This window comes from Simochromis diagramma, unplaced genomic scaffold (genome assembly GCF_900408965.1).
Source record: "Simochromis diagramma unplaced genomic scaffold, fSimDia1.1 OVJJ01000603.1, whole genome shotgun sequence".
NCBI lineage: Eukaryota > Metazoa > Chordata > Actinopteri > Cichliformes > Cichlidae > Simochromis > Simochromis diagramma.
In genome coordinates, this window is record NW_024387414.1 from 13,605,552 (window position 1) to 13,615,626 (window position 10,075).

The following is a 10,075-nucleotide window of genomic DNA, read 5'->3' on the forward strand; positions in this document are numbered from 1 at the left end:
ACTGACTTTAGTGTTGAATACCAGCAGCACGAAATGTCAGTGTTTAGAGGTATTGCTCTGAGAGTAGGATATCACTTATCATTTACTTTGCACAGTCAGTGTTTTTATGTATAGAGCTTTGCATAGATAAAAAAATATTGGTGTCAACATTTTATTTATGCATTTTTTGTTCTTTTTCTCCTCCAAAGCCTTTTCATCCAATGGTAAACCTGGTGTGCAGTGCTGATCTGAGGATGTTCCTGTGTGCACTATACGCTCCAGTCTGCACTGTGTACGGCCACGTTTCCATGCCATGCCGATCCCTTTGCCAGCGGGCCAAGGATGAGTGCCACAAACTCATGGAAATTTTTGGCGTAGCCTGGCCAGATGATATGGAGTGCAGCAGGTATGAATCTGCTATATTTAAAAAAAAAAAAAAAAAAAAAATTAATTTAACTTTATTGTCATTTTAGACTTGCTGAGATGAGGGTACATCTGACTGAAACTTATGCTTGATTTATAGTCCTGCATTAAGTCTACAGCATATAGGCTACAGGGTACAGGTTTAGAGCAATGTCATAACCTAGATAACTCTATGTAGTGATTTCTTACCTTGATGTAGATTATAATATTTTTCCTGAAACTGCTGTGTTGATGTAGCTGTAAGGTCATTGTGGAGGCTGTTGTCTTTATATAATTTCTTTTGCTTTTTGGGGGCAGGTTCCCAGATTGTGACGAGCCCTATCCTCGTCTAGAGGACCTGCTAACAGGCTCTGAACCCACTGACCAATCATCAATGACCGTCCAAAGAGATTATGGTTTCTGGTGCCCCAGAGAGCTCAAGGTCGACCCAGACCTGGGTTACACTTTTATGGGCAGGAAGGACTGTTCTGCCCCATGCCCCTCAATGTTCTTCAACCAGCAGGAGCTCACCTTCATCCGATACTTCATTGGAGTTGTTTCCATTGTTTGTCTGTCTGCAACGCTCTTCACCTTCCTGACATTCCTGATTGATGTTACAAGGTTTGAAAAGCTGAATGTAGTGAAATTTCTTTGAAAGTATTAGTATCGTTGCAGTGGAGAAAGACACAAAGTCATTTTCTTTTATCTTCCTCGATAGGTTTCGGTACCCTGAGCGACCAATCATCTTCTATGCTGTGTGTTACGTCATGGTGTCGCTGGTGTTTTTCCTGGGTTTCCTGCTGGAAGGCAGGGTCGCGTGCAACCCTGTCAGCCCTTCCCAGTTCAGAGCATCCACCATAACACAGGGCTCACACAACAAGGTTTTTGCTCATTTTTATGGAATCTGGGGGGAAAAACTGCCTGATTTAAAATTGTCGGCACATCAGTGATGATTTACTGGGCTAAAAACTTCTAAACTAGATTTTAAATTATTTATTTTGTGGTTGAATAATGAGGTTAGTAATAAAAATAACTATGCTACACTTTAAAAATGCTGTCTTATTAACTTCATTACTTTATCTTTATTACACAGTGCAATTATCTATTTACTGACTTAGAGCGCACACGTGTCATGAATTTACTTTTTACTACTCTATAGTTGCAGATTTACAGTTTTGATGACCTTTCCCAAATGATTAATTGATCAGAGGTTTTTCCTCCTGTGTTTCTCTCTCAGGCATGCACCCTGTTCTTCATGGTTTTGTATTTCTTCACTATGGCCGGCAGTGTGTGGTGGGTCATACTGACAATCACTTGGTTCTTGGCTGCTGTGCCTAAATGGGGCAGCGAGGCCATTGAGAAGAAAGCCCTCCTCTTCCATGCGATTGCCTGGGGCCTCCCAGGGGCCCTGACCGTCACCCTGTTGGCCCTGAATAAAATCGAGGGAGATGGGATCAGTGGAGTGTGTTTCATAGGGCTGTATGACATAGACGCCCTGAGGTGGTTTGTTCTGGCACCGCTCTGTGTCAATGTGGCGGTGAGTACAGTTCAGGAGATAAATGAGTGAGTGGGTGGATGAAAGAAGTGGTGAGTAGGATGGATGTGGTGTGAACCGATTAATGACTGCATGAAATAATACAAGTGTGGACATTGGGAGAGATGGATTGGTTAGTAATGATGGGTGGGTCATTAAATGTCTTTTAGACCTGTCTGTCAGTCACCCAACCTTTAAAAGAGTATTTTAAAGGTTCACTGAGCCTTAACTTCTTGTCTGTCTTCTGTCAGGTTGGTGTCTCCCTGCTTTTAGTGGGCATTGTCGCTCTGAACAGGGTGCGCATGGAAATTCCTCTGGAGAAGGAGAACCAGACCAAACTAGTCAAGTTCATGATCCGGATGGGAGTGTTCTCTGTGCTGTACCTGGCTCCCTTGTTCACTGTGATTGGCTGCTACATATACGAGCACACATACCGGAAGATCTGGGAGAAAACATGGATGGAGAACAACTGCAGGCGTTATCACATCCCATGCCCATACAAGGTAAAAGGATGAAAATAAGAAAGTGCACGATGTGATGGTGTTAACCTCACTAGACAAACTATGTTTCATTTCTTACTAGATGATGTAATAATATAGTGAAACTTTAGAGAAGACACTATCTGTGCTTGTTAAGACGGTGCATGTGTAAATCATTTTTACAGCTGCCAGCTGTTGTGCTGCAACTTTATACTTGGATAGCCTGTCTTAAGAAAAAAAAGTGTCGGAGTAGCTAGTCAAATCTGGTAGTCTACAGTCTGAAAGCACATGCTGCCTGTTTTCTCAGCTGCAAACAAATATCAGAGCTCTGTCACTCACAGTTTGTCTGTGCTGTCATACTGCCAAAGTTGAATGGTGAAAATCCGCAGGTGCTCTGTTTTGAGGAATCTGTGTTTTTCTTTCCTTATTGGGGAGGGAGCTTGTCTGTGTCTCAGGAAAGAAAAGTGTAAGACTACTAAACATATCATAAATAATGAGTGAACAAGATACTTCTCCAGTGGAAGGAGTTAACATCAATATAGCTTCCATTCATGCACTCCTCAAATGGTCAGGATTCCCAAGTTGTGAAGTCATCCCACCAACTTAAGTGTGTTCGTGTGCTTTTTTTAAAGTCAGACTGAGGGGACAACATGGACCGGGAAAAGGCAAAGTACTGCAAAACAAACAATAAAGTGTTCATAGCTGATTTTGATATATAGTTACTTAACCTGTCTGACAAAGATTATCTCTAGAATTATCATTTTTTTTAACTAGTTGGTGTATTTGAAGAGCACCTATGCATTGTCTCACAACCTGGCTCACAGGTAGTAACTAGTAAAGGATCTTTTTTTTATGGAACATAATTAAAAAGAACATGTTTGTCAGCTAGTCAGTAGTGGGTGTGTGGCAGAGTCTGTAGAAGGCAAATAACCCAAGAACACGTGCTGTAGCTAAGTGGATCTAGTTCAGGAAGCTAGTATTCAAATCAGGGCAATGAGCAAAAGAGACCTGAAAGGATGGAGCTTTTATAACCAAGCTCACTGGGCCCAGGTTTAGCTCATACAGCCAGTTACTTCGATCAGCACCTGTAGAACAAATCACAGCACAAACCACAAAACACAGACACATTCACCACCCAGGGGTCATCGCAGTTACTGTTAGAAAAGAACTAATATGCAATAAAGGAATAAATCAAACTTTTCTTACAACTATTTTCAGCAAGTTATTTACTTTTATCTGCCGGATTTTAAGAAAATGCAACTCACTTAGCCAAAAAAAAAGGAAAATCATGTCTGTTTTCTCGGTCTGAAACTTGGTTTTTCCGATTATCTGACCTCACATGAATACACAATTACTCAAGAATGGAGCTCAACGGGTTTTTTTGTTTTTTAGCTTTTTTACAAGTTAAGTCTTGCCATGTTCTGTAGGCCAGAAATGTATGAAAACACGAGGGAAAAACAAAGTCTCATTTAAAAAAAAAAAAAAAAAAGTCCAATCAGATAATTTTTCTGGTTAGCCAACATTTTAGCTAGTTTATGTTAGCCACTCGGTTCTGAGAAATAAAAACAAAAATGTACAATTTCTAGTTTAACGTGAAGATGATTTTTAATTGGTATCTGGAATTTAACCAGGTTTTATTCAGATGAGCTCTTACCTTTGTTGTAGCCAGTGACGTCAGAATTGATTACAGTAGTGGGAAGACATTTAGGAACTACAACAAGAACTGCCATGCTTACTTAATGAAAGAAAGCATTGTGGTGAAGTGGTTAGCACTTTCTCTGCACATGTCCTGATTGGCTGGTGCCTTTCACTGTACAGTTGGCATGTTCTCCCTGCATGGGCTTCTTCCCACATTCCAAAGAGACACACGTCACATTAACTGGTGATCCTAAACTGGCCGTAGGTGTGGATGTGAGACCCTGTGGTCACCTGTCTCTCTGTGTTAGCGACCTGTCCAAAATGTACCCTGCCTCTTCTCCGATGACTGCTGGGATAGGCTCCAGCCCCCCGCGTCCCTAAGTTAAGCCGTTAGATGGATGGATAGATGGATTATTTCATGATCAAAGGCCCGATCTCAATTCTCCCCTTCCATTTTTCACTGCAGCTTAGGGCAAGGTGGTCCTCCACGCTCTGTTTGGGGGGCTAGATGACCACTATCCTTAAATTTCCCAAAGAAATGGGATACCTAAGGGCCAAGGGTGGGAGCTGGGATTTGGCCAAAGATGCTGAGTGCTTGGTTGAGAGTGGGTAAGAGCTGGCACTTAGTTGTGTGTGCGGCTGAGTGAGTAGGTATTTGTGAGGGAGGGGAGCAGAGTGCGGCATGCATCATTAGCTCAGCTAATATAGCTCTCAAGACCAATTCCACAAAAAAAAAACCCAACCTCTCCCATCTTTGTTTTGCTCTGTTTCCTTTTCTCTTTGTATTTCAGTTAATTTTCTCATGCATCTTTCAGCCCCTCTGCTCCCTGGGCTGCTTAGTCACGGTCTGCTGCCAGTCCTCCATAAGGGCTTTATCGTGTTTATGAAGATGGGTGGGAATGCAGTGATTCATATAGTCCAGTGCTAAATTATTAACCAGATAATTGTGCACAGTGCAGACGCAAACATACTCCATCCCTACCTGTGTGTCAGTCAGTTGGATGTGTGCACACACACACATATACCTTTACTTCATAAGGCTTTGTCATTGTTTCCATCACTTGTCACTATGTGTGAGTGTGTCTGTGTGTTTGTGAAGATCATGAAGATCCCCTTTTACGTCCTATTACAGCTCTGGAATTTCAATATTGCTGTGTGTTATGTGATCTTTGCCCGGGGGTTTTCTGTGTGTTCTGGGAGAGGGTGCAGTTGCTTGTTCTTGGATAATTGAAGATTCTTTTGTGGTGTCAAAGTTCATTTGAGTTTCTTTCTTTGTGTGTGTTCACGGGTGGTCATTTACTGAAGACCCAGGGCTTCTCGTTTTATCTGATAATCTAAATAAGACACATTTCATCTCAGCATGGGTGACAGAGACTTAAGCTAATTAATAAATGGAAATTCTTCTGGGCCCGGATTTCAAAAACAATAAATCTCTTATCTCACTAAAAGGCTCAGCTGCTCATGGAATTTACCTTGACTGTAGTGAGGGTAAATTGCTTTAATAGCATCTTTAGGAAGATTTTTATCTTAATTTAAAAAGAAAATTTAAAGAATTTGATATCTTAAAGGCCACCTAAAGTACAATATAATGGTTTTCCACAAAAACTTTTTAACACAGTACTCAGTGTGTTTGATGGTTTCCCACAATGAAATTTTATCGGACAGATGAAACCATGATTTGGGATTGAACGACACAGCGTTCTGTTTGTTGTATTTCTTAAAAATCTGGGATTTATATTCAATAAAAAGAGGACCAAGAACTGCTGTAAATCTCTGCCCTCTGCTGGGAGATCCATCAAACAGCTCGGTTTGTCTAGATTATGTTTGAGGATTTTAGTTTGTTAAATGTTGGTGGATCCAAAGCTTTTAGCATATCTTTCATGTTTAGTTGTCGAGGAAATATTCTACTGCACAATTAGTCTGCCTACATTATAATCAAAGCCTTTGTTCTCTTCCTCTCTCTCCTCTGCTTCACTTTACTCTGTGTTTTTAAAAACTCCATGCTGTGCTGATTAGATGATTGCATCATTAACGTGTGCATTTTATTTTATTTTCAGGTTGAGGAAACCAGCAGGCCGGCCATGGTTTTGTTCCTAATTAAATATCTGATGATGCTCGTGGTGGGGATCCCCTCTGTTTTCTGGGTGGGCAGCAAGAAGACCTGTTTTGAGTGGGCCAGTTTCCTACATGGACGCAGGCGCAAAGAGTAAGAAGAGACTGTGTGTCTTTTAATGTTCGAGAGAACTAAATTGAGTTTATCACAACTAATTATGCACTTAGAAGTATCTTGTACTTTGTTTCACATGCAATTTTCCTTCCCTCTCAGTTGTTCAGGGGTTTAGTATCTCTACTGTATTTCCTTTTGTGGTGACACGTTGCTATACAACAGCACATTAATCATTAATCTTCCCTATGCTGTCCTTATCAACTGTTTTCTTGTCTCTTTCCCGTATTTCTTCTTGAATCCAAAATGTCTTCCTACTCCTTCCCCCCCAAATCTGTCTCTTGGTTCCAATTTTATCTGCGACTTGTCCCCTCTGTAAAAACCTCCCACCTCTGACCTCCTTCACCTTTTTCTTTCTGCAGCAGTGGGGTGAATGAGTCTCGCCAGGTGCTGCAAGAGCAGCCGGACTTTGCTCAGTCTCTGCTGCGTGAGCCCAACACCCCCATCGTTAGGAAGTCCAGAGGGACATCCACTCAGGTAGGACTGCAAAGACAACAGCAAAAAAAAAGCAGGATGGAATTATTTATAAGTGCCGTGGGAGTAAAGTCCAAACATGAATGTCCACAGGTTACGGCTCTGAGCTCATTTGAAACTGATGAAAGGAAGAGAAGACTGAAATGAAAGATCGTATCTTGTATGCCTGTTTTTTTTGTCAGCATCTAGAAGCTTTGATAAAGGTTTAATCAGACTGGTGTTTTCATGTACATATTTCTTCATTGATAATATTTAGCCGCATCATCAATGAAGCTTTTCAACACCTGTGAACCTGGCTAGGTGTCTATCATAATAATAAAAGTAATAACCTGAGGCATAATCTTGTCATTAGATTTGAGTCAAGATCCAAAAGATATGAATGTCTTATGCTGGAGTAATGTACACAGAGCCTTGAGCAAGATGTAGCCTTTTGGATTTGAATATTTACACATTGTGCAAAGGTGTCGGGTGTTAAAATAAATCTTTAATCTCAGCGGTTTCAGCGCTACATGTGTTTGATCTCTCCTCCTGTAGGGCACTTCCACACACGCCTCCTCCACCCACTTAGCTGTTCTAGACGACCTTGATGAACCAGTTAGAACTCACCACGGGCACCCCTCCTCCACCAGGAGTAAGGCCAGCAGCGTCCAAAGCAAGGCGAGCTACCACAGCAGCCTGCGGCGCACTCGAGATGACAGGTAGACCAGGAAATCCACGATGCTCTCGCTTCCTCTCAGACGATGTGAATCAGTCGAAGCTCAGCTTTTCTTTCATTGCTTCTCCTCTTAGGAGTGATACCGTGGTTTACCGAGGTACAGAGGACCGCAGTTTCCATGGCAGCAATCCACGTCTCGACCATCCGCTCTCCACTCACAGCAGCCTCCATCAGATAGACAGCCACTCGAGGCACAGCAGCCAGCGAGACGTGTCTGTGGCGCCACCTACCCTCATCACACATGGAACGACGGCGAGTGACGGCCGAGCGGCTGAGAACGAAGGCACCAGCGCCTGAGACACTGGATCAGTGAAAGGATGGAGACGTGAAGCAGATACACAGCAGTCTGTTTGTGTGTTTTCTTTTTTGAGGATGGGGAATGTGTCTCTGAGTGCCGTGTTGGTAATCTGTGGTTGTTTGTGAGCAGTAACCATGACTCCTCTAAATTTTGATGGAGTTTGGCTGTAAGGTGGACCAGTTTGCTCACTGAATTATTTTGAGTTTACACCTGGTCTGCTTGATTCAACAGGCTGAGCCAACAGGAATAAATCCCCGTCCTCTTTTGGTGACACTCGAGACATTATTCAGGGAAAGCTAGCAATGGAAACAAACAGACACTGACAAAGGTGTCTCTCAGTCTGGTTGATAGTGGCATCATCCATATATTGGTGATCATCTTTCAGGACCTATATGAATATAATGTTAAATACCCGAACACTGCCGACTCCACTGCTCTGGATTGCAGCTCTTAATGAGTGATGTTTGTCTTTGCGTGGCTTCAGAAAATGGAAAAAAAAAAATGGGCCTAATGTGAAATTATGGACCTCTCTGTGGTTTGAGTTATTTTTATACTGTGAAGTTTGTCTTCTGCTGCTGGAAGCTTCATTGTGTGTGTGTGTGTGTGTGTGTGTGTGTGTGAGTGAAAGTGGGAAATGGAGACATGACTAGTGATGTGTTTTTAAATTTTAATTCTCCCCTTGAGCTTGAAGGAGGGAGCTGAAAGACGAAACGTTTTCCAACCATGAATGTAAAAGGGTTGTTTCAGAGAGTGATAAAATATGGCCATGGCTGTAATGGATGATCTGTGCTCTTATTTACATGCACAGATATTTATTTCAAGTCAGCCAAAAAAGTATTTTAGTACTGACATATACAATATAAAAGATGGACATAGCTACCATGTAATCACCCACTAGTTTGTGAAGTCCCACCTTGAAGCTTCGATGAGCCATCTTGCCGTTGAAACTGGATGTGATGGAAGAAAGCCGGTTTGACTGTGAAACTACACTCATTGGCTAACATCCTGTCAATCACAAGTTATCATTATTATTATTATATCACAAGTTATTTTTATTCAGCGTTACCTCAAATGAGTGGCTGAAACAATAAACCCAGCAGAAAAGTGTTTCCAGAGGTCCGCTCAGAAAGCCCCAAGTTTTTTTTTGGCTACCACAGCTATCGCCCCCTGGTGACTGTAAAACAGATTGCAGGTTTAAGGCATTCACAACTGGAAGCCACGTCCATCTTTTATACTGTCTTCTGAACTGTCTGCACTGAGACTTGAACCTGGCAAAGAAGCGATAAGGCAACTTTTTAAACAAGCGAGATAATAATTTACACAACAAATGCATGCTCAGTGTTTTATAAGAATAAACGAAATAGCAGGTAAAAATCTAAAATATGCCTCCTGTGGCTTTACAATCCGATTAACATACAACCCCGTGTTTTTTACCCTCTGAAAAAGAAAGCTGATTGACGTTAGGTAAGAACAAAATCTGTGCATTCAAACCCCATGGCTGCACAGATAGGACTGTAATTTTAAATGGAAACAGATAGCAGTGCTTCACATGGGTTTCCTTTAGGAAGGAAGTGGATTTTTTTTTTAAATGCAATAATCACCAATGTACTATATAAACACCAAAACTGCTCCTGTACATGCTCTGTGATCATCTGTAGTCCTGTTCCTCAGGCTCAAACTTGCCCAAAGAGGTGCAGACAACTGACAGTCCAACATTAGAAAAAGAAATGTTCAGTCATTGTGCTTCATGTTCTCTGACATTTATTTTCTACTCTGAACAAAAGGAAATGAATATTGTTTCATGTTCATGCAGCTCCGTTTGGTCCCTAATCCTAGAAACCTGATTAACCTACCTCACCTGGACCCTCAGCTTTCTCTGCACCTGTACATTCATGTTACTGGGTGCTGTTTTTGGAAAGGAAGATACTGATCCTAAACCTAACATGATCAGTTCTGATAAAAAATAACATGTGGTGCTTATTTGTGAAGAATCTAATCTCTCCTCGCAGTAGAATATCTGTAACTGTCTCTCTATCCCACAGTCTACCTCTTCAGTTGAAGCCAGGCTTATCCTCTGCCTTTCGCCGTTGCCTCGCTCCTCTCATCTCTGTCTTGTTTTAAATTTCTCATGAGCAGCTACGTGCTGTCAGCTTGTCTGCCTGCATATTTCTTGTACATAGATTTTTTTTTTTATAAATTCTGTACTGTGTGATGACTAATCTGCCTCACATCTGCCTCCTCCTGTAAATGTGCCCACGCTAATCTTTTTTTGGACCTACAGCAACTGTCTGTACTCTTATAAGTTGTGACTGCTTACAAACATCAACCGTTG

At 41.7% G+C, this 10,075-nt stretch overlaps 1 protein-coding gene across 3 annotated transcripts in view; it reads left to right on the forward strand.

Annotated features, from left to right (window-relative positions):
• Positions 1-9,322, forward strand: part of LOC120721444 (frizzled-3-like) — a 31,385-nt gene extending 22,063 nt beyond the window's left edge. For all 3 annotated transcript variants that reach the window (XM_040011787.1, XM_040011788.1, XM_040011786.1), the window contains 9 exons: positions 189-385; positions 700-1,002; positions 1,100-1,262; positions 1,619-1,918; positions 2,167-2,418; positions 6,090-6,238; positions 6,619-6,733; positions 7,265-7,428; positions 7,520-9,322. In XM_040011787.1, the coding sequence (XP_039867721.1) occupies positions 189-385; positions 700-1,002; positions 1,100-1,262; positions 1,619-1,918; positions 2,167-2,418; positions 6,090-6,238; positions 6,619-6,733; positions 7,265-7,428; positions 7,520-7,742 (1,866 nt within the window). In that variant the 3' untranslated portion in view covers positions 7,743-9,322. The remainder of the gene's footprint in view (positions 1-188; positions 386-699; positions 1,003-1,099; positions 1,263-1,618; positions 1,919-2,166; positions 2,419-6,089; positions 6,239-6,618; positions 6,734-7,264; positions 7,429-7,519) is intronic.
• The last annotated feature ends 753 nt before the right edge of the window (positions 9,323-10,075 follow it).